The sequence below is a fragment of the Nerophis ophidion genome, linkage group LG06, assembly GCF_033978795.1.
Source record: "Nerophis ophidion isolate RoL-2023_Sa linkage group LG06, RoL_Noph_v1.0, whole genome shotgun sequence".
Lineage (NCBI taxonomy): Eukaryota > Metazoa > Chordata > Actinopteri > Syngnathiformes > Syngnathidae > Nerophis > Nerophis ophidion.
Genome location: NC_084616.1, coordinates 31,789,343 through 31,816,516, shown reverse-complemented (window position 1 = coordinate 31,816,516; position 27,174 = coordinate 31,789,343). Strand labels below are relative to the sequence as shown.

Genomic DNA, 27,174 nt, shown 5'->3' with positions numbered 1-27,174 from the left:
TTAGTGCTGCAAGGGGTTCTGGGTATTTCTTCTATTGTGTTTGTGTTTTGTTACGGTGTAGATTTTCTCCCAAAATGTGTTTTTCATTCTTGTTTGGTGTGGGTTCACAGTGTGGCGCATATTTGTAACAGTGTTAAAGTTGTTTTTAAGGTCACCCTCGGTGTGACCTGTATGACCATTTATGCCTTGCATTCACTTGTGTGTGTGAAAAGCCATAGATATCATGTGACTGGGTGGGCACGCAAAGGCAGTGATTTTAAGGTTACTGGCACTCTGTACTTCTCCCTACGTCCGTGTACCACTACGTACAGCGGCGTTTTAAGACCCATAATTTATTTTTTTTAAACCGATCCCGATTATGTCTGATATTACATTTCAAAGCATTTATCGGCCGATAATATCGGCAGTCCGATATTATCGGACATCTCTAAGCTTAATGATTGAGAAGACAGGGCTGTGTCATTTAAATGTTTATACCCCATGTGTTACATAGCTTTCCGAATCAGAATCAGAATAGTTGTATTGCCATTGTTTGAGAACGGGTTCACAAACTAGGAATTTTTCTTAGTTCAATCGTGGTACATAAAACACATACAGTATAACACTGAATAGGTAATAGGTAATAACAATGGCCTGTAAATGAGCTATCAGATCTTTTTATTGTTATGTGTCTGATGGCTGAGGGGAAAAAAACGGTTCAGGTGACGGGAGGTAAGGGTCTGGGTGGACCGTAGTCTCCTGTCTGAGGGGGAGAAGGGAGAATAATTTGTGTCCAGCATGAGAAGAGTCAGCTGTGATCCGACCCACACGCCTCCTGGTCCTTGTGGGATGGTAGAGCCTTTTGAGTCTTCTTCCTTGTTGCACATTTTGTTGCTAATAAGTATATTTTCCCTGCCCTTCTCCCGCCGTCTCTGCATCCTGGGGTCACGACCACCCATGCCGACTGTAACAATTGTAATTGCACCCCAGAGACAGTCATTTTGATGTTCTCTGTGTCTTGGTTACATGATAAATTGGCAATAAAGACTCTTGAATATTAAATATTATGCTGCCTGCCAGTAGACAAACTATTGACCCAGATTTAAGACAATATTTTCCTTATGACAGAGTTCAACGCTGTGTCTTGGTATTCAGACATGCCAACCAGCAGGTGGCACCAAATGATTTCTCCTTAAAGGCCTACTGAAACCCACTACTACCGACCACACAGTCTGATAGTTTATATATATATATCAATGATGAAATATTAACATTGCAACACATGCCAGTACGGCCTTTTTAGTTTACTAAATTGCAATTTTAAATTTCCTGCGGAGTTTCTTGTTGAAAACGTCGCGGAATGATGACGCGTATGATGACGCGTGCGCGTGACGTCCCGAGTTGGAGGGGACATATTAGCGCAGCACCATTTGCGGCTAAAAGTTGTCTCTTTTCATCGCGCAATTAAACAGTATTCTGGACATCTGTGTTGCTGAATCTTTGGCAATGTGTTCAATTAATAATGGAGAAGTCAAAGTAGAAAGATGGAGGTGAGAAGCTTTAGCCTTTAGCCACACAAACACACGGTGATTCCTTGTTTAAAATTCCCAGAGGTGAAGCTTTACAATGGATCAGAGCGGTCAAGCGAACATGGATCCCGACTACATGTCAACCGGCAGGTTTCGGTGAGAAAATTGTGGTAAAAAGTCGCCTCTTAACGGAGATCTGCGGAGCTTGCGCCGTCCATGCAGCTGCCGTGACTTCCCTCAGACACTGGCGTCAACACACCCGTTGACACAGCCCTCTGACTATCAGGTACTATTTAACTCACTAAAACACTAGCAACACAATGGAAAGATAAGGGATTTCCCAGAATTATCCTAGTAAATGTGTCTAAAAAAATCTGAATCGCTCACAATGAAATCGCCTTTTTTTTTTCAACTTTTTTTCAAAATTTTTCTAGTCCTTCGCTATCAATATCCTCAGCCACGAATCTTTCATCCTCGCTTGAATTAATGGGGAAATTGTCGTTTTCTCGGTCCGAATAACTCTTTTTGTTGGAAGCTCCCATTATAAACAATGTGAGGATGTGAGGAGCCCTCACACGGGTGACGTCATCGTCCGCAACTTCCAGTAAAGGCAGGGCTTGTTTATTAGCGACCAAAAGTTGCGAACTTTATCGTGGATGTTCTCGACTAAATCCTTTCAGCAAAAATATGGCAATATCGCAAAATGATCAAGTATGACACATAGAATAGACCTGCTATCCCCGTTTAAATAAGAAAATCTAATTTCAGTAGGCCTTTAAGCTAGTCAGAGCTTTTCTAATTGTCACTCGCACCTGTGTCCTGCAGAGATGCAGCGACACCGGAGAAAGTGAAGTGAAAGTAACAGAGGGTTATTTTCATAATACTTTAACTTCTTCTTTCGGGGACGGTGTGGTGCAGTTGGGAAAGTGGCCGTGCCAGCAACCAGAGGGTTCCTGGTTCGATCCCCACCTTCTACCAACCTTGTCACATCCGTTGTGTCCTTGAGCAAGACCCTTCACCCTAGCTCCTGATGAGTCGTGGTTAGGGCCTTGCATGGCAGCTCCCGCCATCAGTGTGTGAATGTGTGAATGTGAAAATAGTGTCAAAGCGCTTCAAGTACCTTGGAGGTAGAACAGCGCTATGCAGGTATGACCCATTTACTATTTTTGCTTGTAAGGCAGGGGTCACCAACCTTTTTGAAACCAAGAGCTACTTTTTGGGTACTCATTAATGTGAAGGGCAACCAGTTTGATACACACTTAAATAAATTGCCAGAAATAGCCAATTTGCTCAATTTACCTTTACTAAATATATATATATATATATATATATATATATATATATATATATATATATATAAAATGGGTATTTCTGTCCGTCATTCCGTCGTATATACATTTTTTTTCCTTTTACGGAAGGTTTTTTGGAGAGCATAAATTATGAAAAAAAACACTTAATTGAACGGTTTAAAAGAGGAGAAAACCCGAAAAAAATTTAAATTAAATCTTGAAACATAGCTTATCTTCAATTACGACTCTTTAAAATTCAACCGAAAAAAATGAAGAGAAAAACTAGCTAATTCAAATCTTTTTGAAAAAAAATAAAAAAAGAATTTATGGAACATTAATAGTAATTTTTCCTGATTAAGATTAATTTTAGAATTTTTATGACATGTTTTAAATAGGTTAAAAACCAATCTGCCTTTTGTTAGAATATATAACACATTGGACCAAGCTATATTTCTAAAAAAGACAAATCATTATTTCTTCTAGACTTTCCAGAACAAAAATTTTAAAATAAATTCAAAAGACTTTAAAATAGGATTTAAATTTGATTCTACAGATTTTCTAAATTTGCCAGAATATATGTTTTTAATTTTAATCGTAATAAGTTTGAAGAAATATTTCACAAATATTCTTCGTCGAAAAAACAGAAGCTAAAATGAAGAATTAAATTAAAATGTATTTATTATTCTTTACAATAATAAAAAAATATATACTTGAACACTAATTTAAATTGTCAGGAAAGAAGAAGGAATTTTAAAGGTAAAAAGGTATATGAGTTTAAAAATCCTAAAATCATTTTTAAGTTTGTATTTTTTACTCTAAAATGGTCTTTCTGAAAGTTATAAGAAGCAAAGTAAAAAAAATAATTGAATTTATTTAAACAAGTGAAGACCAAGTCTTTAAAATATTGTCTTGGATTTTCAAATTCTATTTGAGTTTTGTCTCTCTTAGAATTAAAAATGTCGAGCAAAGCGAGATCAGCTTTCTAGTAAACAAATACAATTTTAAAAATAGAGACAGCTCACTGGTAAGTGCTGCTTTTTGAGCTATTTTTACAACAGGCCAGCGGGCGACTCATCTGGTCCTTACGGGCGACCTGGTGCCCGCGGGCACTGCGTTGGTGACCCCTGTTTTAAGGTATGACAGTAAGGAAAATAAGTTGGTTGGCAAAGCAAATGTTGCAGTTGCATTGGTTGTATTTGATTGACGGCTAAACATGCATAAGTGTGGGCATGCATGGGGGGAGTAAGTGAAACCCACTTACAATCCCATGACCACATCCAGAGCACGAAACTATGCATCTGAAGGAGGGGAGGGAGGAGGAGAAGGGGAGGAGACACCGGAGAGCGGACTGAGGGACACACACCATGGGAATCATTGGGGCATGTTGAAAGAAAGCTGAGAGGAGGAGGAGGAGGAAGCTGGACAGAAAGTGTATTGACACTTGTCAGGGAGTTAAGAGACAAGCATCCCAACACCTCAAAGACCAGGAGACACTGTTGATGGCAATGCATCACTAGCAACAAGTCTTATTTTTAGAGCTTTTCTATCCATCTTTGACAAGTGGTTTGGAGGAAAGTGCATCACGCACTCTCAGTCTCACCCAGGTTAAAACCCAAAGGCTCAACTCTTATAATAACATACGCACAGGAGGAACGATGCAGCTCCAAGCTTCCACAGACCCCGAGGAGATGAAGGTGAGTACACACCTCCTGGGGAATGATTGAAGCTTTTTTTTTTTTTTTTTTTGCCATGCTGTGTCTTAATCTGGCCTCAAGTCAAGCACTACTCGTGCTTCAAAGTCTCTTCTATATCCACTTCAGTGTGAGTGCCAGAGCGGTGCCACTGGGAGCGTTCCTAGTTGCCCAAGTTCAACACGATCAAAACAATCTGTTGTCTAGAAGTGATCAAACGCTGCAGGGGAGTCTGCTGCAAAGAACTGCTTGATAAAGAGACAAGAAAGGAAACCAGAAATGACACAAACTCTGTTTTGGAGAATGAAAAAGGCTTGTGTTGTGCTGTTTCAAATCTTTGGGGGCACAATGATGAAGTGTTGTAACGATACCAGTATTTTGGTACCGTTTGGTACGGGGGGGCGGTATAGCTCGGTTGGTAGAGTGGCCGTGTCAGCAACTTGAGGGTTCCAGGTTCGATCCCTGCTCTGCCATCTTAGTCACTGCCGTTGTGTCCTTGGGCAAAACACTTTACCCACTTGCTCCCAGTGCCACCCACATTGGTTTAAATGTAACTTTCACTTGGTGCCACTTTTCGGTACTTTTTTAAATAAAGGTGATAAAAAAAAATGCATTATTGGCTTTATTTTAACAACAAATCTTAGGGTACATTAAACATATGTTTCTTATTGCAGTTAAGTCCTTAAAAGAAATAGTGAACGTACAAGAGAACTTGTCTTTTATTAGTAAGTAAACAAACAAAGGCTCCTAATTAGTCTGCTGACGTATGCAGTAACATATTGTCATTTATCATTTTATCATTTTGTCAACATTATTAGGGATAAGTGGTAGAAAATGAATTATTAATCTACTTGTTAATTTACTGTAAATATCTGCTTACTTCCTGTTTCAACGTGTTCTGTCTACACTTCTGTTAAAATGTAATAATAATTTATCCTTCTGGTATTTGATACTTTAGATTAGTTTTGGAGGATACCACAAATTTGGGTATCAATCCGATACCAAGTCATTACAGGATCCTACATTGGTCAGATTCAAAGTCATAATGTGTCTGGGGACATATTTCCTGAGTTTATAGGCATAATATCCTTTTTTTAAAAACGAAACAAAATATCGACGTAATCAGAGTAATATCGAAATACCGTGAGCTACGGTGTGTAGTGAAGCATGTTTAGCTATTCCTCGCCCTGCAGGGATGATACTTGTAAGAAACTTACTTTATTTGTCGCCATGGAGGCAAGGATTACTGATTTAGAAGTAGCTAAAACACTGCCGACGATGGATGGATGTTAGCCGCTAGCTAGCTAGCCATGTCTTAAAGCACCTCTTCCTGTGGGTATTTCAGTGTTATAACTTCACCTTTATCTTTAGTTTTCAAGCCAAAATGCGTCCGTTCTCCCTTTTCTGTCTACACACTGTGTCTGCTTGTAAGTACTCTGTGATTGTGTGCCGCCGAACATGCTCCTCTGCTCGTAAACCAGCAATGTGACAACGTGACTTCGACGCGGGCGCAGGGGGGTTTCGTGACCAGTATGTTTCAGAGACGGTATCGTACCGAAAATGATTCATTAGTATCGCGGTACTAAACAAATACCGGTATACCGTAGAACCCTACAATGATGTCTTGTTAATCGTATGGTACCCATCAAGGTAGTTAAATATGACTTTTGTGGCACTAGAGGAAATATTAGAATGCAGAAATGTATCTGACATTATCAGGTTTATTTTTATAGCCTGGTACTTAACCAATTGTTAACTTAAATGACACTTTTTAAAATGTTCTATTTGTAAAGAACATGAATTTGCGATGAGGTGACGACTTGTCCAGGTTATACGTCGCCTTCCGCCTGATCGTAGCTGAGATAGGCTCCAGCGCCCCCCGCCACCCCGAAGGGAATAAGCGGTAATAAATGGATGGATGGATGGATTAATTTAAGTGTGGTGCTTCAGTGCTTCAATGCAACCTTTGGTGTTCTCTGGTGCATTGGATGATTGATGCAAGTCTGATAAGTGCAAATAGACAGTTGCATGAAACCATATATACACAACAGCCTGGGGCACCTCCTCCTCATGTTGCTCACCAGCCTGGTTACACACTACTGTCGGACGGCATTCCACTCCTCAACCAGGAGTAGGCACAAGTCAACCATGTTTGTTGTTTGGTACCCTAGCATGAACTTGGGTGCAGCCCATGCTGCACACAAGAGTGCTCGGTTGGGTTGAGGTCAGGACTTTTTGGCAGGCCGCTTTGTCCTTTCTACTCCCAATTTCTGGACACAGTCAGAGATGAAAACCCCTTCTCAGGGGGCAGGCGTCGTCAACTTGGAGAATATTTCAGTCTCTGACAAAAGAGATCTAGGATGACCTTCAGTGATGACAGGCTTCATTTTCCCAGGGATGGATATAAATGAGATTCAGCAATCACCTGCTTGGCATAGGCAGGGAAGATTTTCCACATAATGTGCTGCTCATCCCACTAATGTATGTTTTTTGTTGTCCAAAGGCACAATAAACTTTCATGCCAAGAAGCATTTTTGTCCACTAAACACACATCTCATCATTATCACAGTTATTGATTATCATTATGTAACTATCACTACAGTCGTGATCAAAAGTGTAAGGAACATAATGTCCTTGCTGTTGTGGGTTTCCAATCATTTCTACAACTCTTATTTGTTTGTGATAGAGTGATTGGAGCACATACTTGTTGGTCACAAAAAATATTCATTAAGTTTGGTTCTTTAATGAATTTATTATGGCTCTACTGAAAATGTGACCAAATCGGCTGTGTCAAAAGTATACATACAGCAATGTTAATATTTGGTCACATGTACCTCGGCAAGTTTAACTGCAATAAGGTGCTTTTGGTAGCCATCCACAAGCTTCTGGCAAGCTTCTGGTTGAATTTCTGACCACTCCACATGACAAAATTGGTGTAGTTCAGCTAAATGTGCTGGTTTTCTGACGTAGACTTGTTTCTTCAGCATTGTCCAGACGTTTAAGTCAGGACTTTGGGAAGGCCATTCTAAAACCTTAATTCTAGCCTGATTTAGCCATTCCTTTACCACTTTAGACGTGTGTTTGGGGTCATTGTCCTGTTGGAACACCCAACTGCGCCCAAGACCCAACCTCCGGGCTGATGATTTTAGGTTGTCCTGAATAATTTGGAGGAAATCTTCCTTTTTCATTTTCCCATTTAAAGCAACAGTTCCATTGGCAGCAAAACAGGCCAGTAGCATAATACTACCACCACAATGCTAGACAGTAGGCCTGGTGTTCCTGGGAATAAAGGCCTCACCTTTTCTCCTATAAACATTTGCTGGGTATTGTGGTCAAACAGCAAAAATTGTGTTTCATCTTACATCACATAGACAAAGATAAGGGCTTCTGGAGGAAAGTTCTGTGGTCAGATGAAACAGATGAAAGCGCCTTATTGCAGTGAAGCTTACCAAGGGACATGATCACCACCTTGGCTGCGATGGTGGGGGAGGATGCTGGACAGAAGGACAGGCCCAAGGGTATTGTGAGGGTCTGCTGGGAACATCTGGCAGAGTCTCCTGTCAGAGAGAGTTTCAATTCCCACCTCCGGAAGAACTTTGAACATGTCACGAGGGAGGTGCTGGACATTGAGTCCGAGTGGACCATGTTCCGCACCTCTATTGTCGAGGCGGCTGATTGGAGCTGTGGCCGCAACGTAGTTGGTGCCTGTGGTGACGGTAATCCCAGAACCCTTTGGTGGACACCAGCAGTGAGGGAAGCAGTAAAACTGAAAAATCAGTCCTATCGGGATCTTTTGGCTCATAGGACTCCGGAGGCAGTGGACGGGTACCGACAGGCCAAGCAGTGTGCAGATTCAGCGGTCGCCAAGGCAAAAACCCAGACATGGGAGGAGTTTGGGGAAGCCGTGGAAAACGACTTCCGGACGGCTTGGAAGCGATTCTGTACTACCATCTGCCGCCTCAGGAAGGGGAAGCAGTGCACGGTCAACACCGTGTATTGTGCGGATGGTGTTCTGCTGACCATGACTGTGGATGTTGTGGATCGGTGGAAGGAATACTTCGAAGACCTCCTCAATCCCACCAACACGTCTTCCTATGAGGAAGCAGTGCCTGGGGAATCTGTGGTGGACTCTCCTATTTCTGGGGCTGAGTTTGCTGAGGTAGTTAAAAAGCTCCTCGGTGGCAAGGCCCCAGGGGTAGATAAGGTCCGCCTGGAGTTCCTAAAGGCTCTGGATGCTGTGGGGCTGTCTTGGTTGACAAGACTTTACAGCATCGCGTGGACATCGGGGGCGGTACCTCTGGATTGGCAGACCAGAGTGGTGGTCCCTCTCTTTAAGAAGGGGGACTGGAGGGTTTGTTCCAACTATCGTGGTATCACACTACTCAGCCTTCCCGGTAAGGTTGATTCAGTTTACTGGGGAGGAGGCTACGCCGGATAGTTGAACCTCGGATTCAAGAGGAACAGTGTGGTTTTCGTCCTGTAGTGGAACTGTGGACCAGTTCTATACTCTCGGCAGGGTTCTTGAGGGTGCATGGGAGTTGTGTGCTTTGTGGACTTGGAGAAGGCATTCGACCGTGTCCCTCGGGAAGTCCTGTGGGGAGTACTCAGAGAGTATGGGGTATCGGACTGTCTGATTAGGGCAGTTCGTTCCCTGTACGATCAGTGTCAGAGCTTGGTCCGCATTGCCGGCAGTAAGTCGGACACGTTTCCAGTGAGGGTTGGACTGCCCTTTGTCAGCGATTCTGTTCATTACTTTTATGGACAGAATTTCTAGGCCCAGTCAAGCGCGTTGAGGGGTTCCGGTTTGGTGGCCGGGGGATCAGGTCTCTGCTCTTTGCAGATGATGTGGTCCTGATGGCTTCATCTGGCCGGCATCTTTAGCTCTCACTGGATCGGTTTGCAGCCGAGTGTGAAGCGACTGGAATGAGAATCAGCATCTCCAAGTCAGAGTCCATGGTTCTCGCCCGTAAAAGGGTGGAGTGCCACTTCCGGGTTGGGGAAGAGACCCTGCCCCAAGTGGAGGAGTTCAAGTACATAGGAGTCTTGTTCACGAGTGAGGGAAGAGTGGATCGTAAGATAGACAGGCGGATCGGTGCGGCGTCTTCAGTAATGCGGACGTTGTTTCGATCCATTGTGGTGAAAAACGAGCTGAGCCGGAAGGCAAAGCTCTCAATTTACCGGTCGATCTACGTTCCCATTTTCACCTATGGTCATGAGCTTTGGGTCATGACCGAAATGACGAGATCATGGGTACAAGCGGCCGAAACTAGTTTTCTCCGCCGTGTGGCGGGGCTCCTCCCTTTGAGATAGGGTGAAAAGCGCTGTCATCCGGGAGGAGCTCAAAGTAAAGACACTGCTCCTCCACATCGAGAGGAGCCAGATGAGGTGGTTCGGGCATCTGGTCAGGATTCCACCCGAACGACTTCCAAAGGAGGTGTTTAGGGCACGTCCAACCAGTAGGAGGCCACGGGGAAGACCCAGGACACGTTGGGAAGACTATGTCTCCCGGCTGGCCTGGGAACGCCTCGGGATCCCCCGGGAAGAGCTGGACGAAGTGGCTGGGGAGAGGGAAGTCTGGGTTTCCCTGCTTAGGCTGCTGCCCCCGCGACCCGACCTCGGATAAGCGGAAGAAGAAGGATGGATGGATGGATGTAACCAAATAATAACATGCTGTATGTATACTTTAGTCACATTTTCAGTAGACCCATAATAAATTAATAAAAGAACCAAACTTCATGAATGTTTTTTGTGAACAACAAGTATGTGCTCCAATCTCTCTATCACAAAAAAAATAAGAGTTGTAAAAAATATTGGAAACTCAAGACAGCCATGATATTATGTTCTTTACAAGTGTATGTAAACTTTGGATCGCAACTGTATATGGACAATACAAAACGCTAGGAGTTACAAAGACAAGACACTCCTATAGTGTATTCTATATGAAGCAGGCCCAGACCCATGCCCCTCAAAACTTTAAAACACCCAACATATAACCCCATGAATGGAGGTCTACCATCAACATGGCTGTTGAAGATTTTACGACCATGTCAAAGGGACATAATACATTTAGGCCTTATAAACATCATAAACATCAATATTGTGTATTTTAAGTCCTTCCCCAACCCGCTGACATGATCAAACTTTACTTTCATATGCGTTTGGTTTTGGTTGCCGTGAGAGCGCCCCCTCCACAAAGGCCTCGTGGCAGCTGCGCAGTGTTTTCAACAGCTGATTTGACTGGATGAATCGTAGCTGACCTCCACCCAGGGAACTGGACTTAAGCCCATAATTTATGTGCACAGTTACCTCAGCTCTTGTTAAACTCTCTCCAGGGAGGCAATGGTGGGCCACAGCCTTATACAGCATGTAACGCGCACCTGCACAACGCTGCTTGTAATACTGGAGGCATCATCTGACAGCATTTTGTAGGGTTGGGGGAAAACGTATGAAAAACCATGCATAATTGTAAAGCCACTATATTGCCAAAAGTATTTGGCCACCTGCCTTGACTCAGATGAACTTGAAGTGCTCCTGAGAGCGGCCCATTCTTTCACAAATGTTTGTAGAAACAGTCTCCATGCCCAAGTGCTTGATTTCAATACACCTGTGGCCGGGCCAAGTGATTAGGACACCTGATTCTGATCATTTGGATGGGTGGTCAAATACTTTTGGCTATATAGTGTATGTTGATGCAGTTGTTACTTTGTGGCATGCACTCGTCCAACTGTGCTCTTAAGTCGATTTCTGAAAGAAAGGAATGGAAGCAGTCAAGAGTAATAGGAAAACGCCATGTGAGATATACTGTATAAGGATTTCTGATATTAAAATGCCCAGCCTGGGTCTCATTCTCTGGTCTTGGTTCTATTTCCTTTCAATTTCCATAAACCCTGATTCATCTTTTTTTTTCTCCTGCACTTATCCAGATGGTAGGGTTATTGTTTACGTATGTAACATCTCTGGCCGTCTCCTTGTTTTTCTATTTTTACCCTTTTTTTTTTTGTGAAAGCCACTGTTTGTTTCTGCAGTATGAGCACAAATCCCCTTTCTCCGTGTCACTGTTGGCCAAGGTTCAGGGGTATTTTCTAGAATAGTTGACAGCATGTGTGAGATGGCTTAAGGGAAAGTTTGGTGTTAGGCCAAATTGAGTAATTTCTTGTCTGTGAACTACAGTACACCAAAGCGTCAGGTTTGTGTCACATCTGGCAAGTTCTTTGGAACATTCTTTTAATTCTTAAACTCATCAACACCAAAGCCATTTTCTTCTTCAGACTATAACTTTGGTTTTCCTCCTCCTCCTGCTCACCAAAACAATGCCACATCATCTTCCTCTTTCAAACATCTTCCTCCTTCAGCTAAAACACCTGTGGTAGAAATCCACACCAGCTATTTACTCTCCTGACTAACACTAAAGTTAATTAGCAATGATAGCAAGATAAATTCACCTTCAAGCATGATAATTAAGTGGAATGGGGTCCAACAAAAGTGGTGCCCTTTATTATCTAGAACAGAGCTAAAGAAGGGAGGGTCTTATCTAACGACACACAAAAGAGCTGCCTAACCTGAGTCAGTAAAATTTATATGAGGTGTTTTACAGCATGCTGCTATTAGATAGACCAGCTGGAAACACATTAACTGTGCACATGCAACTTGCAGGATCACAATCACAAGCTTGGCTAAGAAACAGCTGGTGCAACATGCGGTCAACAATGATAAATGGTAATTGGGTTATACTCGTATAGCGCTTTTTTTCTACCTTTAAAGTACTCAAAGCGCTTTGACACTATTTCCACATTCACCCATTCACACACTGATGGCGGGAGCTGCCATGCAAGGCCCTAACCACAACCCACCAGGAGCAAGGGTAAAGTGTCTTGCTCAAGGACAGAACGGCGTGACAAGGTTGATAGAAGGTGGGGATTGAACCCGGAACCCTCAGATTGCTGGCGCGGCCACTCTCCCAACCGCACCACGTCGTGATGACTACGTTGCTTAAAATACTCACTGGCCATATATTATGAATACATACATAAATATCGGTGGTCAATGCTAAGGTTTTACTTTACAGCTAATAATGCCCGTATTTGAACTGACACAGTCAAATAGATATCCCGACTAAAGGTTTGCACGTACTTAAACACGACAGCACACACTAAAGTTTTTGTATATACAGAATATATGCTTATTAACAAAATTGGAGGAGGATATGCAAATATAATAATTTAGCGGAAACGGTGTGATTTATCAAGCCTGAAACGGTTTTTGCATTGACGTTTAGGTCATTGCTATTGTTTAGTGAGTATGTATATAAGAACAGTGAACCATCACTGTAGACACTTTTCACCTTTGATCACTAAAGACACTTTAACTGCTGCTGTGACCCAAGGTCACCTCCATATTTATACTATTGACTGTCAATCAGAATGTGCAATAATGTTATGTTACTTACTGTGTCTTGTATATACATTTTTATTTTTATTTTTTATTTTTAGCTAAGTACCGTGTGACTTGTTGAAGGGTGGACTAGCAAAGTGATATTTTCATTGTACGGCAAACTGTCTGTTTAACTGTGCATATGACAATAAACAATCTTGAATCTTGAATCTTGAAGAGTAACATAAAGGCATTGTATCAACTACAGAAATGAGCTATATGGATTATTCACAAAGCAGATTAACTGGAACACACTAACATATTATGTATTAATTATGGTTTATTGAAATTTCAAGAGCTGGTAAATTTACAGAAATTATGTGTTATGTTTAAGGCTAAATAATAAAGCATTACCAGCAAATGTTTGTCATCACTTCTGAGAATGAAGAGTATAGAAATTTCAAACATCAGTATTCAAAGACAACTTTAATACATATGTGTGATTGGGTTAAACTATGGAATTCTCCTTACAATGATATAAAATATTGTAGAAATATATTCCTATTGAAAAAAAATATACAAGGACAGAACAATAAGATCATATGGACAGCTGTAAGTGTCTACATTTTGTTTTATATTTTTTTTTCTTAGTTTTTGTCTTGTTTTGTATTTGTTTTGTATCATCCCGTGAGGAGTATATTACTTTTTTATTCGATTTGGTCTTCATGAAGTTTTGCACTTGTTTATTTGTTTTGTGTTTTTTTGTATGTTTTCATTATATTTGGATGTATTTGTTTGGTTTGTATGCTTGTGAATCTGGGCTATTCATGAAGTAAGAGTACTTATTATGTTGAAGGGGGCAGGAAATATAAGATTGTCTTCATCGTTTTTCTTCTCAAGCTTAGGTGTTTAGTTTCTAATGTTTAATTGTCTATTGATCAAAATTGCACATCAATGAAGGAGATACATAAAAAAAAATTAAATGTCATAGTCAGCTCCACATTATACATGTAGTAAATAATATACATACATATCTCCAGTGAACAGTCTTGTGCTCAATGGCAATATTATTATTTCACTGAAACAGAAAGAAATTGAATTAAGAAAATAAAATAAAAGTCAATAAAATTAAACATATCTCAAAAGGGTAATGGGAAGAAGTATACACTTTTTTTGAATCCCCCTTTAGTTACATGGTTACATAGTCTGTGATTGCAATGCATTGATAAATGATGGAATGAGAATTCTCTGCCTGTGTGCCTGTAAACATATTTGGAGCGTCAGAAATAAAAGTATTACACATATTGTCTATTCAGCATTCCCAATAAGGTTTATTCAAGTGTACTGGAGAGGAGGCTATGCCAGATAGTCAAATCTCAGATTCAGTAGAAGCAATGGTGGGTTTTGTCCTCGTCGTGGAACTGTGGACCAGCTCTATACTCTTGGCAGTGTCCTTAAGGGTGAATTGGAGTTTGCCCAACCAGTCTAAATGTGCTTTGTGGACTTGGAGAAGGCATTCGACCGTGTCCCTCGGGAACTCCTTTGAGGAGTGTTCAGAGAGTATTGGGTATCTGATTGTAGGGGCCAGCTCCCCGTATGATCAGTGTCAGAGCTTGGTACGCATTGCCAGAAGTAAGTCAAATCAGTTTTCAGTGAAGGCTGGCCTCTGCCAGGGCTGCCCTTTTTTTTACAGATTCTGTGCATAACCTTTAAAGACATAATTTCTAGGCGCAGTCAGGGCGTTGAGGGGATCCTGTTTAGTGGCTGCGGGACTAGGTCACTGCTTTTTGCAGATCACATCGTCCTGATGGCTTCATCCGGCCAGGATCTTCAGCTCTCACTGGATTGGTTCGCAGCCGAGTGTGAAGTGACTGGGATGAGACTCAGCACCTCAAAGTCTGAGTCCATGGTTCTCGCCCGGAAAAGGGTGATGTGCCATCTACGGGTTCGGGAAGAGATCTTGCCCCAAGTGGAGGATTCAAAGTACCTTGGAGACTTGTTTACGAGTGAGGGAAGAGTTGATCATGAGATAGACAGGCAGCGTCTGCAGTGATGCTGACACTGTATCGATGCCGACACTGTATCGATTCAATGTGGTAATGAAGGAGCTGACTGAAAAGGACAAGATCACGGGTACAAGCGGCTGATATGAGTTTCCTCTGTCTCTCCCTTAGAGATAGGATGAAAAGCTCTCTACTTCGGGAGGAGCTCAAAGTAAAGCAGCTAGTCCTCCATATCGAGAGGAGCCCGATGAGGTGGTTGGGGAATCTGGTCAGGATGCTCCCCGGACGCCTGCCCGGGGAGGTGTTTAGGGCATGTCCGACAGGTAAGCATGTACGGGGAAGACCCAGGACAACTTGGGGAGACTATGTCTCCCAGGATCCCTTGAAAGGAGCTGGACAAAGTGGCTGGGGAGAGGGAAGTCTGGGCTTCTCTGCTTAGGCTGCTGCCCCCACTACCCGACCTCGATTAAGCAGAAGAAAATTGATGTGTGGTCCGGTCAGTAGTTTTTTTATAATTGTATAACTGCTGGATGACTTGTGGGTGCTGATTAACATGATCTGAACTGATTTGTTTTGGTGTGTGTTGGTGTTTTTTTTTCATGGTGTTAGTTTTTTTTACATATGAGATTTATTCATATTATACAGAACAATTATTGTTAGTATATCTCCAATGGAATATCCCTTCATGAAAACACTTCTTGCAACAAAAATATTTTCATTTGTGCCCCCCAGAGGGCACCTTCAGCGAGCTAAAATATAGATTCTGTTGGCTAGATTGCACTTGTATTTTGAAAGAGACGCTGAAGGTTGGCACATGTTATATAATGGGTTTGTAGTAGAAGAAGAGTGTCTCCATGGTGACAACCGGTTGTACACGCTAAATCTTCATTTAAATAGGACAATCTTTATTATTTTTGTACTTGTTATCAATTACGTTCACAGTCTAAGTAGAAAACGTGCAACACGCCCACTAATTTTAAAGCTTACAAGTTACACCTGCTATTTAGCGCAGCGTTTGTCAACCTGTTTTGAGCCAAGGCAAATGTTTTTCATTGAAAAAATCCAGAGGCACACCACCAGCAGAAAACATTAAAAATGAAACTCAGCAGCAGATATTGACAATAAAAATTTGTTCTTGCAATTGTTGGATATGACTGTAAACAATAACAGACCATGCATCACTTCAGCTATTGTCTCAAAGTAGTTGTACTCTCACGACCTGTCACATCACTCTGTGACTTATTTTTAATTTTTGGGTGTTTTCCTCTGTGTAGAGTTTTAGTTCCTGTCTTGCGCTCCTATTTTTGTGGCTTTTACTGTCTTGTTAGTGTTTTCCTGTAGCAGTTTCATGTCTTCTTTTGAGCGTTATTCCCCGCACCTGCTTTGTTTTCACAATCAAGACTATTTAAGTTTTGCGGACGCTATCCTTTTTTGTGGGGACATTGTTGATTGTCATGTCATGTTCGGATGTACTTTGTGAACACTCTGTCTGCTCCACACGCTGTAAGTCTTTGCTGTTGTCCAGCATTCTGTTTTTATTTACTATGTAGCCAGTTCAGTTCATCCCTAAGCTTCAATGCCTCTTCTTCTCGGCACTTGCCTTTTGTTTATTTTTGGTTTAAGCTTTAGTCACCTTTTTACCTGCACACTGCCTCCCGCTGTCGTCTACATATAGGGATCACGACAAACTATCGTCGTCTTACACACGTCTTCCTGACACACAATTAGCTACCTGCTGCCACTTACTGATATGCAAGAGTATTACATGGTTACTCTGGCGAGCTCTAGACAGTACATACCATGGCCGGCTCTACGCAGGGGCAAGAGGGGGCAGAGCCCCCTTAAATAAATGTCTTGCCCCCTCAAATCAAAATTTGAGAGAGCAAATTTTAATAAACTCACCAAATTACTACATTACAAGTTAACAAACTTATCTGCACTAGCGGAAAAATCCGCCGAAAAAGGGACACACACGATATAGTAGTGTCGGCTTCCCTCTCATCCCTCCCTCCGCTGTGCGTGTATTCCACATTCCACAGGCTGCGCAGCAGACACACACCCGCACACACCCCTCAGCCCTCAGTAAACATCCAATCACTGTTGCAGTATGAAAGTAAAAGAAAAGGAAAAGTTGTCTACATTTATCATATACTTGTTAGGATGGGTGTATTTGTGTAGTCTTATCTGTCATAAACACGTTTATCGTCGCGGACTTTCGGTGCTACGGAGTTCCTTTTTTTTTTTTTTTTTTTTTTACAACTTGACGAGAGCAGTGACAGCGGAGGCTCTGAGCAGCAGTGGTTTGGAAGGGAGAGAGCCTCCACTGTCCATGTAACAAGCTACAAGTCATTTATGATGCTGTTAATGACGGTAAAAATGAAACAGAAGGTATATATTCTGCTTAGCAGTCCTCCTCTGCTGTCCTCTGTTCAGAGCGGAGTCCCTAGCAACGGCCCGTTTTACTTAGCAACGGTCTTGCAATCGACTGCTGGAATTCTTTTTCTGTTGTTTTTCTTGTAATTCTACATAGTCAACCTTTAATGTTTCAATCTACATTTTATAATAAACAAATTATAAGTTTCATTTGATATGACCAAGACACCTAAAAACAAAAACACTGCCGTTTTCATCAATTTACAAGCAAGTGGGCAACACACATACATTGGAGTGAATGAATTTTGTGCCCAGATGAGTGCCCATGTTCTGTTTTATAAATTAGTTTGAGATTCTTTTTTATCATTATTCATCAGACTACCTTTCAGTTTTGTAAATATTGACTGTAGTGACCCTACTTTGGGTCAAAATTTATTTGAGAGTTAGGCCATCCAGTTAGGATAAATGTTATGTTGTTGGTTGATAAAATCTGGATGAAGGATCTTTTATTTTATTTTATTCATTTATTTTTATTTCTATTTTTCAGTTTCCCCCCCTAAGGGATTGCCTCCTTATTGTGGTCAGGGGGTTTGCGTGCCTCAGTGACCGTAAGAGCTATACCAGCAGGAGCTTAGTTTTCAGGTGGGACACCCAAATTGGACAGGTCTGAAGGTAGAGGCCTGACAAAGTGCAATCCACTACTCCAGGTTGGGGTTGGACACATAGCCAAAGACCCATTTCCATGAAGAAAGCATCGTTACTATAAGCACATAAAAAAAAGTGCTGGAGCATGATGTGTACACATGATGCCCCCTTCACATTTCTGACTGCCCCCTCATAAAAGCGTTGCCTAGAACCGCCCCTGATACATACACTCAAAAATGAGACATTATTTGCGGATTATAATTACCGGTTTGTAAAATATAGTTTTTACCCAATTAGGTGAAATTACATAATCTCCCATGGCACACCGGACTGTATCTCACGGCCGCGGCATAGTGTTTGAAAAACACTGATTTAGCGGGTGTTATTTGGTGTCGTATTCGACCACGCCCTTTATTTGCAGTGGTGCCTAGCAAAAGTGCATCATACAGAGCACCATAACCATTACACATAACTGAGTAACACATACTTGCCAACCCTCCCGATTTTCCCGGGAGACTCCGGAATTTCAGTGCCCCTCCCGAAAATCTCCCGGGGCAAGCATTCTCCCAAATTTCGCCCTATTTCCATCCGGACAACAATATTGGGGGCGTGCCTTAAAGGCACTTTCTTTAGCATTCTCTCTCACCTGAAAAGGAGACTATTATATACGTCTCCGTTATCCATGGGTTTATTTATAACCCATAAAGTAGGCAGGCGCGGAGCTATTTCTCAGCGTGTGTTTATTCCAGTCGGCAAGTTAATACACTGACACACAACATCCGGATTCCCATCATGCAATGCTTCAAAATTACGGCAAGTAGTAATGTACAAAAACATAACAGAGACGAAGCAGAAGAACCAAGAAGAGACATGGCGACGATGATTAAGAAGAAAAAGTATGCTTGCAAGTTCCAAATGGATAGGAAAAAATCCTTTCAGTTCTTCCAGTACAGCTCGAAGGGGAATGGGTATGCTGCCTGCATATTTTGTAGATCAGACTTCTCCATTGAACACGGTGGCCGAACGGATATACTCATTCATGAACGGATTATTTATATATATATTTATATATATATATATATATATATATATATATATATATATATATAAGAAGTACTTGAAAATATATACAACCCCCCGCCCCCTCACTCCCACCTCCCAAATCTTCCGAATTCGGAGGTCTCAAGGATGGCAAGAAAGTATGGAGTAACAACCCCAAAATATTAGAAACCTAGAAAGAAGAAAATCATTATCTTTAAATGTGTTCGTGCAGGTTTAGTTAAGTCATGGCTGTCAAGCATGCAATAAACACAAGACCGATAATATGAGATGTATGTTTAAATTACAATTCACATATTTATTGGTTTTCTCCTCCCCTCCCCATTCCCTGTGGCAGATGGACCCAGTCCAGAAGGCTGTGATCAACCACACCTTCGGAGTTCCACTGGTCAAGACCAAGCGTCCGGTCATTTCCTGTAACGTCTGTTCAATCCGTTTCAACTCAGAGGTACTAAATATTGCTTTTTCTCTGCAGCCATTGAATGTGTACACCTCACACCTCATGACGTTTAGAACGCGGTGATAAGTGCAACATCTTCTGCTCGGTTAGCTCGTTGGTGAACAGATATTGACACAGAGAGGGTGTGCTACATATCGCAGCTTTGTTTTGGCACTTGTAACCCCCGTTGGAATGTAATTTGTTTAAAAGTAGTCTAGGATCAGAGAATCAAAAAGGAATGTGGAACAAAGCTGCAAGATCTGGCACAGAGTTCCGAGGATGAGTAATAAGTTGTTTGCAACAGGATTTCTCTGGTGAAACAACACTCACAAAGATTTATGAAAAGGTTCATCATGTGGAAATTTGATTTTTACATGTGTTGAATGCTAAACCTGCATCATGTAGTTAAACCAATTAGCCCTTGCAGTTCTTAAGAGGGGAATAATTGCATTTTCAACTCATGAATGACAATTTTACATTATGTGCAGTGACATTTAAAATCCAGTCTGTTTGGTCAGAGAGTAATTTCATTCAACTATGCAGTATGCACTATACAGTGCTAAATATACTTGCTAGGGCTGCAATCATGGCTTCCATGCGGTGGAGCAGCTACAAGGCTATAATCTCCAACCCAATGATCTGCTTGGATCTTCATGCTGAACTGGTAACTTCTATCCTACAATGTTTATGCGATGAAAAACATGGAAAAGATAATGCAAAACATAAATGCACAAAGTTTTGTATGGTGTAAAACTATAGAGAAAATAATAAAGCTGGCCTTTCAGCAGTTTTTTACAGTTCTGGGAGGACTTTTTAGAAGGTTTTGGAATGTGCCTGTGGGAATTTATGTCCATTCCAGTGCATGTGTGAGGTCGAAGGTCACTGATATTGGACCTGGTGGCTCACAGCCGTTGCTCGAGTTCACCCCAAAAGGTGATGAGGTTGAGGTCAATGCTTTCAAGTTGTTCCACACTAAACCCCTCCAAGCATGCCTTTATGGAATGTGTTCCGTGCCCTGCTGGAGCTTAAACCACACCGTTGGAATTATTCTGTCTTGGTAAGATAAAGCATTGAGAATAACCTTTGTGCTGTCAAACAATAAAAAAAAACAAAAACATTAATTACACTTTTTAATGTGGATAAATCATTAATAATCACCAGCCATTACTTGCTTGCATAATATAAATTAACTTCCAAAAAGACCCCAACATTTTGACTGGGGTGGTGTACTGTTAATATTAAAGTACCGTGATACTAATGAATTAAAAAAGGCACTATAATGCTTTTGAAAAATACCGGCGTTTGTTTTTTCATGCATCTAACCGCGCACAACATGTCACCAGTCAACATTAGCACATGCACAGACCACTTGCAAGCAGAAACAGAATAGAGAAAGAAGGGAGAGAATGGACATATTGTGGCTTTGAAACTAACAATAAAGTGGAGGTATAAACATTGAAAAACCACTCTGCAAGTGGGGTATTTGTGAGTTCAAACCCGGGCCGAGTCATACCAAAGTAGTGCGTGGGACAATCATTGGTACTTACTTAGCTTGTAGCTAACCACACCAGTACCGGTGCCCTAGTTTGGACATATGTAATTTCATTGTCATAATGTCATATACTCCCATCCATCCATTTTCTACCGATTGCCCCTTTTGGGGTTGCGGGGGGTCGCTGGCTGGTGCCTATCTCAGCTGCATTCGGGCAGAAGGGGGCGTACACCCTGGACAAGTCGCTACATCATCGCAGGGCCAACACAGACAGACAACATTCACACTCACATTCACACACTAGGGCCAATTTAGTGTTGCTAATCAACCTATACCCAGGTGCATGGTTTTGGAAGTGGGAGGAAGCTGGAGTACCCGGAGGGATTGAACCCAGGACTACTGAGGACCTTCGTATTGTGAGGCAGATGCCCTAACCCCTGTTCCATTGTGCTGCCCATGTCATATACTGTAAGATAAAACTCTTAGCATGTTTTGTGCAAAAAAAAAAAAAAGTGTTGCATTCAAGTAAAAACATTTATAAAATCCCCTATGTCATATACTGTAGGGGATTTTTTAAAATGTTTTACTTGAATGCACCACTTTTTTTTTTGTTGCACAACACATGCTAAGAGTTTTATCTTAAAGTCCAGTCAGGGTTTATTTTGAGGTGAAATTTGCCAGCGAACACCCTAGTCAGAGTTTCCTGACTCATCTTTGCTGTGATGCATGCAGGGAAGTAATTACTGGCCCTATAACCTGCATCACCTTCCAGGTAATGTGCGGTCAAAATAGATTCCATGATTAATCTGTGTATATACATTATTACTGCAATATTTAATTCAAAATGCAAATCAGGGCTTCTCAACCTTTTTTCAGTGATTTTTTTTATTCAAGTACCCCCTAATCCGAGCAAAGCTTTTTTAGTTGAAAAAAATAGATAAAGGAGTAAAATACAGCACTATGTCATCAGTTTCTGATTTATTAAATTGTATAACAGTGCAAAATATTGCTCATTTGTACTGGTTTTTCTTGAAGTATTTGGAAAAAAAGATATAAAAATAACTAAAAACTTGTTGAAAAATAAACATGTGATTCACTTATAAATAAAGATTTCTACACATAGAAGTTTTCATCAACTTAAAAGTGCCCTCTTTGGGGATTGTAATAGAGATCCATCTGGATTCATGAACTTAACATTTCTTCACAAAAAAAGAAATCTTTAACATCAATATTTATGGAACATGTCCACAAAAAAATCTAGTTGTCAACACTGAACATTACATTGTTGCATTTCTTTTCACAGTTTATGAACTTACATTTATATTTTGTTGAAGTATTATTCAATAAATATATTTATAAAGGATTGTTGAATTGCTTTTTTTTAGAATATTTAAAAAAAATTCACGCGCCCCTTGGCATACCTTCAAGTACCCCCCTGGGTACGCGTACCCCCATTTGAGAACCACTGGGTTAAAGCGAGTTCACGAGTGAGGGAAGAGTGGATTGTGAGATTGACAGGCGGATCGGTGCGGCGTTTTCAGTAATGGGGACGTTGTACCGATCCGTTGTGGTGAAGAAGGAGCTGAGCCGGAAGGCAAAGCTCTCAATTTACCGGTCGATCAACGTTCTCATCCTCACCTATGGTCCTGAGCTTTGGGTCATGACCGAAAGGATAAGACCACGGGTACAAGCGGCCGAAATGAGTTTCCTCCGCCGTGAGGCGGGGCTCTCCCTTAGAGATAGGGTGAGAAGTTCTGCCATCCAGGAGGAACTCAAAGTAAAGCTGCTGCTCCTCCACATCGAGAGGAGCCAGATGAGGTGGTTCGGGCATCTGGTCAGGATGCCACCCGAAAACCTCCCTAGGGAGGTGTTTAGTGCACGTCCAACTGGTAGGAGGCTACGGGGAAGACCCAGGCCACGTTGGGAAAGACTATGTCTCCCGGCTGGCCTGGGAACGCCTCAGGATCCCCCGGGAAGAGCTAGACGAAGTGGCTGGGGAGAGGGAAGTCTGGGTTTCCCTGCTTAGGCTGTTGCCCCTGCGACCCGACCTCGGATAAGCGGAAGAAGATGGATGGATGGATGGATGGGTTAAAGCATTATTTTTGACAGCCCTTGTTGTAAGACGTTATACTTAATAATTTACAGAAATTTACATTACATACTATGCAATTCAAACAAATGGAAGCATCCTCAAATAGATTTTGTATTAAATATTAGCCTGTTTTTTTGGGAATCATTGGGAGTGATTACATGCCCTTGTTGAGTTGACCTGAATGATGTCAGGTCCTTACCAAAATTCATTAGGCAAGTCTAAAACCGCGAGCCATGTTGTATGTATTTGTGCACATGAAAGAGAGAGAGCGAGACACTCAGTCCTGCAATACAAGGAGCCGCAGCGCCTCTCTGCTGTCACTTTCACTGTCATTGTCTGCAGCATAAGCACTCGCTGCAATATGTCAGCAATGTCAAAAGTGCAGCAGACTATTTTCTCTGCGTCCCACCATGGATGGCAGTGGCCAACATATTGCTGTAGAAAAAGCATGCATGCATTCACCTTTTTAAAAAGCAATGCAGAGGCATGTATAATGTAATCTTACAATAAAAATACTGCTCCAATCGATCTTTCTCCCCACCTTTGCAACTTTTCTCTCCCTCAGCATATTTTACTTCCAGCCAGTCTCTTATTCCCTCTGATGGTGCATTATCTCCAACATGGAAATGCCCCAAAATTGCCTGCCACTACTTATCATAAGACGCATTCGTCAAGGACACGGATTAGTGTCTGGCGATGACAGCACCACAGCATCGTGGAAAAGAGGGAAGGAGAGGTTAAGAGAGGATTTATTGGGTTTCTAACCCACTGTTTTGTTTGGCAATGAGGTGCTACATGGTAGTCTATGCACAATAACCTTGGTGCTCTGCTGCATTAGTGACGTCACAAGCTCCGTTTCGCTGCATTGACCAACGTCAGAGCGACTGCAGCAGAATTAGGCTGATAAGCATCCGTTTATTTTCTTCCTTTCTCCTTTACTGCCACACATTGCTTTTGTTCTCGCTGTTGTTTGCTCTCCCAGAGTGTCCATTATTTTTGTGTCAGCAGCTGCAGCTATGCTGTCATGTCTCCGTTTTCTGTTTGAATCCTCTGCATAATAAGTGCATTATGGGGCTGATGTGCATCTTATTGCTCCATGTAAATCAATCCGTTCTCAGAATGCCATTGCATCTTGCATGGAGTTTCTACTAGTGTTGTCCCGATACCAATATTTTGGTACCATTACCGGTACCAAAATTATTTAGATACTTTTTGGTACTTTGTGATACTTTTCGATAATTTTCTAAATAAAGGGGACCACAAAAAATGCATTATTGGCTTTATTTTAACAAAAAAGGTTAGGGTACATTAAACATATGTTTCTTATTGCAGGTTTGTCCTTAAATAAAATAGTGAACACACATGAAAACTTGCCCTGCCATGAGGTGGCGACTTGTCTGCCCGAATGCAGCTGAGATAGGCTCCAGCACCACCCGCAACCCCAAAAGGGACACGCGGTAGTAAATGGATGGATGGGCATACATGACAACTTGTCTTTAATTAGAAAGTAAGCAAAAAAAGGTTCCTAATTTAGTCTGCTGACATATGCAGTAACATATTGTGTCATTTTCCATTCTTTTATTTTGTCAATTTTTTTAAGGACAAGTGGTAGAAAATTAATTATTAATCTACTTGTTCATTTACTGTTAATATCTGCTTACATTTTCTGTTAACATGTTGTACCTACACTTCTGTTAAAATGTAATAATCACTTATTCTTCTGTTGTTGGGATGCTTTACATTAGTTTTGGATGGTACCACAAATTTGAGTATCAATCTGATACCAAGTCGTTACAGGATCATACATTGGTCATATTTAAAGGCCTACTGAACCCCACTACTACCCACCACGCAGTCTGATAGTTTATATATCAATGATGAAATATTAACATTGCAACACATGCCAATACGGCCTTTTTAGTTTACTAATTTGCAATTTTAAATTTCCCGGGAGTTTCTTCTTGAAAACGTCGCGTAATGATGACGTGTACGCGTGACGTCACGGACTGTTAGGAAATATGAGAGCTGCACACACACACAGCTAAAAGTCGTCTGCTTTAACCGCATAATTACACAGTATTTTGGAGATCTGTGTTGCTGAATCGTTTGCAATTTGTTCAATTAATATTGGAGAAGTCAAAGTAGAAATATGGAGTTGGGAAGCTTAGGCCTTTAGCCACACAAACATACGGTGATTCCTTGTTCAAAATTCCTGGAGGTGAAACTTTAATATGGATCAGAGCGGTCAAGCGAACATGGATCCCAAACCGAATGTTAACCAGCAGATTTCGGTGAGAAAATTGTGGAAAAAAGTCGCTTCTTACCCGAGATCAGCTGAGCTTGCGCCGTCCATAAAGCTGCCGTCGACTTCCCTGAGACACTGGCGTCAAGACACCCGTGGACACACCCCTCCGACTATCAGGTAGTGTTAAACTCAATAAAACAATAGCAAAACAATAGAAAGATAAGGGATTTCCCAGAATTATCCTAGTAAATGCGTCTAAAAACATCTGAATCTGTCCCAATGCAAGCGCGTTTTTTTTTTTTAACTACTTATTTATATATTTATTTTTCTAGTCTGTCGCTACCAATATCCTCAAACACGAATCTTTCATCCTCGCTCAAATTAATTGGTAAATTGTAGTTTTCTCAGTCCGAATAGCTCTTTTTGTTGGAAACTCCCATTAAAAACAATGTGAGGATGTGAGGAGCCATCAACGGGTGATGTCATCGTCTGCGACTTCCGGCAAAGGCAGGGCTTTTCTGTTAGCGACCAAAAGTTGCGAACTTTATCGTCGATGTTCTCTACTAAATCCTTTCAGCAAAAATATGGCAATATCGCGAAATGATCAAGTATGACACATACAATGGACCTGCTATCCCCGTTTGAATAAGAAAATCTCATTTCAGTAGGCCTTTAAAGTCCTCATGTGTCCAGGGACATATTTCCTGAGTTTCTAAACAAAATATAAACTTTAAAAAAATAGATAGAAAACGTTGCAATGCCAAAAAATGTTGACGTAATTATAGTAGTGTCGAATAGATATGCTACTGAACTTGCTATCATTACAGTGGATGTTAGGTGTTGAGCCACTATTGGCGTTTGTTTGCATTTTGACCCCGGTGAGCTACAGTGTGTAGTGACGCATGTTTAGCTATTCCTCGTTCTGCAGGGATGATACTTGTAAGAAACTTACTTTATATGTCGCCAAAGAGGCGAGGATTAGTGATTTAGAAATAGCTAAAACACAGCTGACAGCAAATGGATGTTTGACGTTAGCTAGCTAGCCATGTCTTAAAGCACCACTTCCTGAAGGCAGTGTTATAACTTCACCTTTATCGTTAGTTTTTAAACTAAAATGCGTCCGTTCTCTTTTTTTTTCTACACACTGTGTAGACAAAAACTCGTAGTAACATGATTGTGCGCAACCGAACATGCTTTGCAATGACACGACGTGGAAACGCCAGGGGGTGGTAGACCGGTACTTTTCAGAGGCGGTATAGTACCGAATATAATTCATTAGTTTCGCGCTACTATACTAATACAGGTATACCGTACAACCGTATTTTCTACACACAAAAAAGAATGTCAGTCAAACGATCCATGTTCACAAAGATCCACAATAAATGGATTCAATGCCTATAATGTCTGTGGTGAGTTAGTGAAGCACTAACATTAAAAAAAAAACATAACATTTTTAAATTTACAATACATTCTATTCACAGCAGAAATTATGTCTAAGTATACGTAGCAGTTCAATAACTACACTCCTCATACAGTAAGGAGAACTAACTGAGGTCTACATGAGCAAACACTTGGCGACGGAGGCAAGGAAAAATTCTCTACAGGGAATAAACCGAGTACAAAACGTGGACTGTGTAGACTGGCCATCAGTCTTTGCCAGCTTGGTTGAGATCGAGAAACGCAGCGGAGGGACAGAGGGTACGCAGAGAGAGGAAATAATAGAGGAGTAGAGTGACTGGGGGATCGACAAAAGACAATAGTCATAAGAACAGTCGTATCAGAAGCAATAACGACCCCATGGTGACCGTATTGGTCAACTGCCAGCATCACCACCGTTGGCCTGGCCACCGACAATAACGAGCAGAAATTTCGAAGACGATTGTGCACTTGCCAGCCTAACATCCAGAGTCAAAGAGTATCAAGATCATGGTAGAGAGAGAGAAAGATAAAGACAAAGAGAAAGAGGGT

General features: G+C 41.5%; 1 protein-coding gene across 6 annotated transcripts in view; it reads left to right on the top strand.

Annotated features, from left to right (window-relative positions):
* The window catches only part of znf385a (zinc finger protein 385A), a 186,801-nt gene that overhangs the window by 104,846 nt on the left and 54,781 nt on the right, over positions 1-27,174 (top strand). For 4 of the 6 annotated variants that reach the window (XM_061903391.1, XM_061903389.1, XM_061903390.1 and 1 more), the window contains one exon: positions 19,276-19,386. The exons of 1 other annotated variant lie outside the window; for it this stretch is intronic. In XM_061903391.1, coding sequence (XP_061759375.1) covers positions 19,276-19,386 — 111 coding nt within the window. Of the gene's footprint in view, positions 1-4,158; positions 4,492-19,275; positions 19,387-27,174 lie in introns of those variants that run through there. One more of the 6 variants, XM_061903395.1, reaches the window with a different exon arrangement.